At 31.2% G+C, this 10,592-nt stretch overlaps 1 protein-coding gene across 2 annotated transcripts in view; it reads left to right on the forward strand.

Moving 5' to 3' along the window:
• Positions 1-2,502, forward strand: part of NAA30 (N-alpha-acetyltransferase 30, NatC catalytic subunit) — a 51,231-nt gene extending 48,729 nt beyond the window's left edge. For both annotated transcript variants that reach the window (XM_031952637.1, XM_031952638.1), the window contains one exon: positions 1,589-2,502. In XM_031952637.1, the coding sequence (XP_031808497.1) occupies positions 1,589-1,726 (138 nt within the window). In that variant the 3' untranslated portion in view covers positions 1,727-2,502. The remainder of the gene's footprint in view (positions 1-1,588) is intronic.
• Positions 2,503-10,592: the final 8,090 nt, after the last annotated feature.

Raw genomic sequence — 10,592 nt, forward strand, 5'->3', positions numbered from 1 at the left:
CTGAAAGTGACCTTGTCGACCATCAAGTTCATTTCATTTATTTTATTGCTAAGAAAATGGAGAGGAGGAGAGTGACTTCCTAGGTCATAGAAATAGCAGTAGGGCTGAAAATCAAATCTAAATTTTATATTGCTTTGTGAAGTGCCTGAATTTTAAAAATTATATTCTTAAGAACACATTCATTTGTCAGTAAGCATTGATTAATCATTTGTACAATGCAATTCTGTACTCAGTTCTGAAACCTTAATAATACGGGCTTTTACTGTCAAGAATGGGAGAAATTTATTGATCTTCATGTGCTCTTAATTTTTTACTTTTTTCTTAGTGAGACTTTTAAATAGAAGATTTAGATACTTAGCCCAACCCCCTCTCATCTTATAGATAGAAAACTAAGGTCCATAGCAGATCATATAATTGATCAGTAACAGTGATAAATTAGAAGTGTGGTTTCCTAGTTCCTTTATAATTTTTGATTTTGCCATAATATTTCTTTTATAAATAATATACTTTTCGCAAGTTCAAAAATAAAATTATTACCTAAAGTAATAATAAAACCTAGTAGGAGCGCAAATAGGTAGTGATTTTCAAATTGCTTGACCATTTCAGGGCTTAGAAATGAATGAACTAGTAGTCAGTAGAGGAGGTTGTTAAAACGTATAAAGCTTTTCTCCTTATGTCAGCCTGACAAAATAAAACTTTTCTTTCTGTTTGATTAGCCATCATGACAGCAGAAGTCATTATTAAATTGTATAAATCAGCTCTTTTTATGCTGCATATATTGATGATAGTGAAAATATAAAACCATTAATGTAGTAAAGCAAAAGATAACCTTATGCTGTCTTCCAAAAAGGTGTCTTCCAGTCATAGGTTAGGATGTAGTGATTGATCCAACATTTTATTTCAGGTTTGGTGGTTAATTTTAGTTACTTAACATTATAGGTACTGTTTATTTCCCCCCCTCTCCAAATAAATATATATATTTATTTGATATATACAAATATTCTCTTAAGGGATAGTACTTAATGACTGCTACTGGGCTTCTTCTACCAGTCAAATCTCAGTATTTTATGAAGTAAATGAGAGAAATATATTTATATGCTCCAGTTGAAAGTTAGTTAGTTGGTTCTTTTTCACTGACAAAAGAAATCAGATCAAAGCATTACTTTTGAATTCACCTTTTTTTAATAAGATAAAATCCATAAAAAGAAGAGCATAAGAAAACTAATGGATAATTCAAGTGAGATTGCAAGTAAAAATCTTAAGCTACATCTCTGTTGAATTTTGGTATATTTATTTTCCAGGCAAATTTTTTAGTCTTTGAGTTAAATTATATTTTGTTAGAGGAAATAAATAAAATTCCTTACATCTTCTTTCTCCTTTTTTTACCTAAATTGTTTTGCTTTACTTTCTGAAAGTTTTTAATGGAAGAAAAATGTGCAAACTTAATTGATTTGCTATTAAAGACATTCAGATCACTAATGCTGAACAGCTATTTTTTGTGCAATGCTGTCAGATTTTGTCAGACAATTGTTTTTGTGTGATGTTACTTTTTACTTGACTAATAAAGCTTTTTCTTATTTCTTTGAAGGTTGTCTTGGAAACCGAAATTACAAATAAATCTGCTTTGAAACTTTATGAAAATCTTGGTTTTGTGCGAGATAAAAGGCTGTTCAGATACTATTTAAATGGAGTTGATGCACTGCGTCTTAAACTATGGCTGCGTTAAAAGAAACTATCACATGAAGGAACAACTTCCAACAGCGCACAGTCGGCCTTTGCATGCAATGCAATTTGTACAGAATTGCTTTGCAGGTGGATTTCATAATTTCCATGCAGCTCTTACCTGTCAGTGTCTCATTGAGTGTCGCACATATTTGTTGCACTATGGCATGGCACATTTGTTCTGAATTAAAAGATTGTTTCAAACTTCGAGTTTTTTTGGTACCAGCAAGATGTGCCAGTTGCTAGCCAAGATTGTTTGTTCATTTGCAAGTCTACTGACAACATTATATACACAGTGAACATTTTATCACAGAACCTGTATGTGGAACATAATTTTTGTTCCTGAAAAAAGCCAATTTAGATTGTAAAATTCTCTAAGTATACTAACATTTCATACAAAACTTGCCATAGTTTTCTGGGGAGGGGGGAAAGCTTCAATTTTAGGTTTTATTTTTCAATATTGAATTTTCCATTTTTGAATATTGGTACCTCAGTGATTAGTGAATGAAAAAAGTGTATTGTAGGGTGGGGTGTGTGTTACAACAAGTAACAGTAACAATTAAATTGCGTCTCCCAGTGCCTGTATAAATAAGAATATTTGTCTTCATCTCTAATTTTTTAGTGCATGCTTTCTTTTTATTTCCTTTTAAAATGTCTTTGCAAGAAAACTGCTTTTATTTAAATTCTGAATTTGATAATAAATTATTTCAGATTTTATAATTTGGATACTTTTCCCAGGCAAGAGACAAAGCTATTCTTATACATCAAAAAATAGAAGCTGTTTGGAAAATTCTCTAGTAGTTGCTTTAAAAAAAAAAAAAAAAAAAAAAAAAAGGGGGGAGGGGGGGGGGGGGGGGGGGAAGTGTAGGTGAAGGGGTTGGGAACTTGAAGGCTCCAGTACATTGCTGGGTTTGGATGCACTTTTTCTTTTTGATAGGGATTTTTGGACAGGAATAGAAAATTAATGTAAATTGGTATGATTTTATTTAATCAAAATTATTGCTATGAGCTATGGAAAACAGCTTTTATAAAGCAGTTGGAACTTTTTTTCACTTGATTTGGATTCAGATTGCTTCGGTGTTCTAAAATGCTTTGATTTTCAGTTCTTGGTCTTGGAAATAAATTTCAAGGTGTAGTTTATATCAGCTGCTTTTTTTCCCCTCTAAACTATGTGAGCAAGTTCTAGGGGAGGATGTTTCTATTCCTCCCCTTCCCCTCCAGAAAAAGGGAGAAGAGTATACATTTTTTTTTTTAACAAGTTACATGGGTTTTGTCAAAAAAAAAAAAACAAAAAAACATCAATCATGGTGATTGATCACCATGTGATCCACCAATCATCATTGGTTACATTGTATTTCGCTAACTTGTCAATTGGCATGATATAACAGCTTGTTAAAATAAATTTGTTTTTCAATTTTAGGAATAAACTAATGTGGGTTTATTCCTATAACTGGAAAACCCAAGTATCCTTGGAAAGGGATGCACTCATTGAAGAATGTTCTATAGAAAACATACTTTTTTCAAAATTCAGATTTGCCTTACTATATTTGTACTGTTAGGATTTGGTTTTAATTTAATTTTTTTCTTATCACTATAATTACTGTACATTTAAAAAAAACCCTACCTCCATTAATATTTGAAAAAGTTCCACTTTCAGGAAAAAAACTAATTTTTTTTTTTTTTTTTTTTTTAAAGGAAAGCTACTCTTTGCTCAGTAGAGTGTGTTTGAAGGGAACAAGCACTTTCAAATGAAAATTTCAGTTTATATAAATATATATGGTGAAAAAAAATTCTGGTGGGATCATTTGTCTTGGTTTTAAAGAGATTTTATTAAAAGTGCTCAATCCTATTAGGCTTTATACACAGAACAATAAGTACATTAAAAAAAATAGGATTGGTGTTGGTGAATCCATATAACACTGAGGGTGACAGCCTTTGGAACAGACGGTTTTTTTAAACTTAGTTTTCTTTTAAATTCTGACTTTTGATGATAAGAGTACCAATCATAGTGGTACTTTGTATGCTTTAAAGAAAGTTGAACTGAAACAATAGATTGATTGCACAAAAGTCCTTAAATATAATTTAGTTGATGGTTCAGAGGTGAATGCTGTAATAAGCTAACGAATACTCAGTGTGATTAGACCAGTCACACACAGTTGTAAAGAAGGCAAGATGTTATACACAAATCAGACTATCATCGCCTTGTCAGACCAGTAAAATAACGAATATAAATATTTTTTTCCTTTCAGATTGACCAGTTTCACTGAATCGACTGAATTGGTTGTTGGCATTTTGTAGACAAGGCCTTAATTAAATGACTGAGTTAGAAAGCCACATGATTATACAATTATTTAACATATTCCATACATGTTACACTTTTTTTACTGGACGGAAAAATTATTTTTCCCAATTGAAACTATTGAACCATAACAACCCACTATCAAAATTGATTAGCATTTAAAATGAAATTTTTAAAAATAAATTAATTTCCCCCATGATTTTTTTAATATTAGATATCCATCATTTTAAGGCACGACTTAAATTTGAATATAATTATAGTATCATTAAGTTTGTAAATGACATTGAAAACCACAGCTAAAACTGAGCAAAATGGGTACAACTTTCTTTTAAAAGAGTGTTGCCTATTAAAGATTGATAGTTTGACAGTCTCTACACCTAATGTAGTTTCATCACGGACTATAAAGAAGCTGTACATATTAGTATTAAAGAAGCTAGTGGGTATGTACTTAATGTGAGATCTAATAATCTTGCATTGAGATCCACATACTCATAAGGTCCCAATTCAGAAAACATATTAGTATTTCAGGTTAAAACTAGCAACAACAAATTGTTAATTTTCTTTTTTAAATTTTGTTTAAGGATTTCCCTCTTTTTTTTTCTCCCCATTTGCTTGACAGATCTACACAAAGGAGTTTGTCTTTGTCACTTAGGTTTTAACTTAGCACTGTATGCTGGCATTGGCTTGATGTGTAAGTCTGGATATGTGTATCACAGTGCTCCCAAATCATGAAATTCCTCATTTTCCTGTAGTGGAGACATAATCTAATTGGCATAGTGCATCAAAATTATTTTTCATTGCACCATGACATCAGTACAATTGAGTGCTATAATGTTACAGGGCTGTCAGGTTTGTAATAACATAACCATAAATTACATTGGAGTTGGATATGAGTGGGGTATCTATAAAATATCACGTGTATTTCAAAAATATTGAACTGCTGTTTGATTATAATGCTGCATTATTTTCTTCTGTTCCTTATCCTTTGGAGAAAGGGATTATAATGAAGTTTGAAATGTGCAAGCTGTCTAAACAAGATGCAGTCAAATAAAACATGGTTAAGTTGTGTTTGCATTTTTCTTTTAAATGCAGATGTGTTTTTTTGTGATCTGGAAGCTTGGTTTTTGCCAGGTAGGAAAATGCCCTGATCCCTCCCCATTAACTATTTCTTAAATGAATCAGAGACTTGCTTAGAGGAAAAAAAAAAATAGGAATCATTCACTTTCTACTTAGAATAGTTTTACTTAAGTAATCATTTTGAATATTAATTATATGAGCTTTATTTTCCAAAAGGAGTACATGAAAAATGAGCCATCTACATTTGAGTATTATAAGTTATGCTAGGTGCTTTTGCTCTGCATTTAACACTCAATTGTTTCTATTATAAAGATTTTTTATTTTTTTGTTGAGTTTGTTGCTAAGGTACTTTTCTTATATTTTTGTTTACACAGAAATCACTAGACTTAAGTGACTTGTCAACTGAGACTTCAAGATAGAAAAAAAGGCAGACACTGCCTCAGCAAACACATTGTAATTTTTAATGATTTTAATATATTAGTGTTAAAGTGAGAATTGTCAGTATCAATCATCAATGGGAGTATTGGGTGAGTCTTGTTGGCCTTTATGTATGAAAAATCCTCTTGTGATACTGTTCAATAATCGAAGAAAAGGATTTGAATATGTAAATTTTATTTGCTGAGATTTCAGTGATACTAGATTTTTCATACATCCAGTTAATGTTCTTAGTGTCAAAATAATTAGAAAATGGAATGTAATCTTTTGCAATTACAGGTAAAAACCAATGTAAAATGGTTAACCCAAAGATGTAGTAATCTTTCAGAAATCTTTATTTTAAAAAAATCCTTAAAATGTCTTAATGAAATCTGTTATCTTAATAGAACTTAGTGGTACTTTAGTTGCTGTAAATCCTCATTCTGAACATTGACTTTTGAGAAAAGTATTTGAGAATAGGCTATTAAGAGCCCAAACCTTTCAGCATTCATTACTTGTATATTAAAAATATTAAGTTGAAAAAAAAACTGCCTTTGTTGGGAGGAAAAATGTGTAGTTAATTCTCATTTACCTTGATAATATGTTTGACATAGAACTTTTCTGTCTCTGATATTGAAGGTTTTGTGACTTAACTACCCAGAGGCAGGGCCTTATTTTTGGTTATGTTGAAGTTATCTGTGCTTTTCAGAAAAGAAAAAAACAAAAAACAGCCTTAAGTGCCTACATTTTACTTCCTCTATAATATTTTTTATGAAATATTTTCCTTTTAAATCTCTACCCACAATATTTAATCTTAGAAATTTTACATTTTAGATAAATTTTTAGATACTTTAAACTCTGTCATTTTTGTAGAGGTGGTCAATTCATAGTATAAAGCATAAAGTGTGTAGTATGTGACTAATGAATTGTAACCCCTGCTCACATTGTTGGAAATTAGAGTTTTCGAATTACAAGTCTATGGCTGATTGAAATTCATTTGGTTCAGCTCAAGTAGTTCTTGGGGTCAGTGTTGTCCTGACATGGTATTAAAAAAAAACATAACACCAGACTCCAGTTGGTCACCTTAAGTAATACCTGTGCATTAAATCACAAGGGCACAAAGTCAAATAGCGGGTGATAGCTTAGAGTCACTAACAGCTGGTCCTGGGGAAAAAAAAAATTTAAAGCACAAATTCTTTTGATTTTGAATCAGTTTAATTTTTGTTTATAAGACAGTACATATTTTACATTTTTGAAAAGCCTAAACTAGAAATATAAGGCACTGAAATGTGTTAACTGTTCTTTTAAAAAGTTTTTTTGATGCCTTTTCTTTGTATTTGTCATTTTTGGAAATTTCTTTCCCCCTGTTTCTAACCCTTCAGATTTGAGCCCACCCTTACTTAAAAAAAAAAAAAAAAAAAAAAACACTCAAAAACTACCAGTTCAGTGCACTGGTAAATACAAGATTCTTTCCTGGGAATTATTCTATCTTGTTGAGGGGATGGAGGAATATTTTGTCTGCTTTCTAGCACTCTTATTCGTGTTTCAACTGCTCAAAGTTCAACTCCTTTTTAGTGACCTTTTCATTTACATTATATATTTGTCATTTATATAATTTTTGGTCTGCTTATTTCCTACTACATCAGTTCATATGATCTTCTAGTGTTTCTCTGAATTCACTTTTGTAATTCCTTACTGGATAATATTCCATTACATTCATATGCCACCTTTGTTTAGTCATTTGCAAGTTGATGAGTATGTACTTTGTTTCCAGTTACCTGCTACCTTAAAAACTACTGCTGTGAATATATTTGGTACACAGTGGGCCATTGTTTTTCTTTGACCTCCATGGGGGAAGTGTTCTAGCTTTTAATCAAATTTTAAATAATATTTCAATAGGGTACAGTCATTTAATAGTTCTCTCCAACTAATAAAAGCGCACCTATTGCGATTGTGGAAAAAAGTGAGATGTTAATATTAAAAGTTGGAGAAATTAATCCTATGATATTTTCTATTTGAGGAGTGTTATATTATGCCAAATAATAATAATAATAATATACAATGTACTAGATAATGGATTTTCTGTTATAAGATAGCTGCTGTTCACTGTGTGGATATATACCTCATTTTTTTTCTCACCATAGACATGTTCCTGAAAAAAATGTGTGTAAATTTCTGTAAATAAAACAATTTAAAATGTGCTAGGAGAGCTCAATTTTTAAACATTGTATAATAAATTATTGGAGAATTTATTAATTGGTAAACTGATTTAGTATTTCCTAAGATTTTCAGATGTATTCTATCAAGGGGTGCAGTAATTATAGGCTAGTAGGAGGGTATATTCCAAGAAATATATTCTCTTGCTATTAATTTATTACTGCATTTTAAATCCAGATTACTGATTTAATGGGGGCAAGATTTTTAGGTCTTATCTACTCTACCAGAAATGAGGAAGCTCAAAGCCCAGAGTAACTTATGGTGATAGAGATGGAATTTGACCTCCAAAATTCAGTGTTTTCTTCCTGTAGATTGTTTTCATATTATCTCAAGTCCACTTTTCTTTTAAAAAACCCTTTTAAGCCAGATAATTATGCATGTTTTCAGAAGATATGTTGTACAAAACATCTACTTTTTTTTCACCTATTAAAAGATTTTATCTTAAAATGATAGCTACCTAAGTCATCCTATCTTGGATTGAAATTTTCGAGTAGTTTTTGTACTATTTTTTCATTCAATTATAAATTGGTAAACTTAGTTCTTATTTAGCAGAACAGCTCCATTGCAGTGGCATGTAAAGAACATCCAAGTTAGCCTTATACAAACTTAATTAGAAGAAAAGATTGCTTCCATCTAGCTTGCATATTTTGTTTGTAGGTTCTGATGAAAATGGCATGCAAATGAAAATGTGTATTATGGAGGGTGGGGAGGTATCCCTGCCAAATTTATCTTTCTTTTCTTCAGATATAACATTCCATCTCTTATTTTCTTATCTTTGCAAAGGCTGCCCTCTTATGCCCTCCTCGTCTGCCTTTTAGAATCTTTCCTTCAAAGCTCAACTCTTAAGGTCACATCCTACAGGAAGCCCTTCCTTTTCCTTTCAGTTTTTAGTGTCTGGCTCTAAATGACTTTGTATTTATTTTGTTATGTGCTCATTTGTATATATGTTGGCTCTCCTTTTCCGTCTTCTCACCTGAAACAGAATGTAAACTTTTTGAAGGTGGGGACTGACTCTCTGTTCTCTCTATATATTTGGTGCTTGGCAAATAGAAAGTCCTTAATAAATACTTGTTGATTGATTAAACAAGAATGGTGGGAGGGCACAGGAACACAAAGATTTTATGATTTAAGTTCTTTATATATTGCATTTTATTAATACCAAAATGAATCCTGCTAAATTAATTTAAATGTATTCATTTTACCAAGTGAAAAAATAAAGATTCTTCTCACTTAAAACACTTAATATTAGGCCTATTTTCAAAAAATATTAACTCAGAAGTAATTTTTCTTATTGTCTTAATTGGTTTTCTAGCTTTCAAGTTTTGTGAATGTCATCTAGGACTCTGGTAACTATTATTTAAATTAAGCTTTTTCATGTATTTCTTTTTGAGGGGGAAAGCAATTAAAATGGTAGCTGTAGTTTCCCTTTACATTTAATTAGTGTTTTGTCTTATTTCTAAATTTTAGTGATATCTATTATTAAGATACCACTAATGTCTACATTGTCTAGAAAATTGCAGCTGCATAATGAGATATTTTAGAAAAGTCAGAAAATTAGTGTCAAGATAGTTGCTTTGCTAATTTTTTAAATGGGAGAAAAAAACCCAGGTTTTAGAGAAAAGCAAGAAATGAAGAATCTACCAAATTTTAGATCTAGAATAAATTTAGGGATATTAACCAGATTTGCGGTTGAACTGTAATAGGTCTATAAAATACTGAAAAGTTAAAAGCATATTGTTTAAAATCCCCCTTACTATCTTTAATCAGTAAGTTATCTGATGGGTTGTGATTTGCATCCTACAGATGTAGCAGATCCTTAAAGTTTATTAGGTTTAAAATCTACTTCAAAGTTATTTTAAGTGGAGAATGAAAATGTGTGTGAAATAAAAGTATCAGCTTGTCATGTAGTATTTAAATCCATTCTAATAAGTTAAATATCCTGGACATTATATAGAACAATGTTTTGTTTTATTTTTCCCCCCTTCTATGCCTTTTAGACCTCCAGTCCATTGATCATAGATAGACCATGAATGTTTGAGACATCCATTGTAGTGTCTGATTTTCTCATCCAGAAAATGAACTTGTTAATATTTGCTATAGAAGAATGATGATCCAGATTAACTGGTGATTTGCTGAGTATTCAAAGAAATTAGCATTATTAAATGTTTCTTTGTTGAAGAACCAGTCCTTTAGTTTGACATATTTTACATCCAAAGGACCCATTGACTCAAAACAAATGATAGATTCAGATAGTGCATCAGCCATATTTAGAGAAGAAGGGATCATCATTTATGATGTTTTTAGCCCATGATGCTTCATATATACAGAACTGCAGAAAATTCTTAAAGACATATGTCTTTAGCAAGCCCCCAATAAAACTAAGTTCTGCTGGAAGAGAGGTACAAAATAGGATATATAAGGCTTCTAAATTTTGAGGATAACAAGAAATAGACTGGTAGCAGTAGATGGAGGCATTGCTGCAAGAGGAATTCCTGAATCATGCCATGAGCTACAGGTCCATTTTAAGAGATAGGCTAAAGGCAGTGAAGACTGGTATAAAAGGAGTTAAGGAAAAAAGCAAGAAATCCACTGACATTGGAGAACCTAGTCCATGATGGAACATTAGCCAGACATTTGAACAGTCAGCTATATATTTTGTGGTGATTGTGTGCTAACCCTCTTTGATAAAATGCTGACTATTCTTGCAGAGTTGGATTATGTGTCTCTTTGTTTAGTTGTATCTTTTATTTCCAAAACTAGGATAATCAATGTCTATATCATGGTAACACAAGACACATGTTAAATAGCTTAAAATAAAGTAGATTCCCAAAGAATGCACTACAAAATACAGTAAAAAACCAAT

This window comes from Sarcophilus harrisii, chromosome 2 (assembly GCF_902635505.1).
Source record: "Sarcophilus harrisii chromosome 2, mSarHar1.11, whole genome shotgun sequence".
Taxonomy (NCBI): Eukaryota; Metazoa; Chordata; class Mammalia; order Dasyuromorphia; family Dasyuridae; genus Sarcophilus; species Sarcophilus harrisii.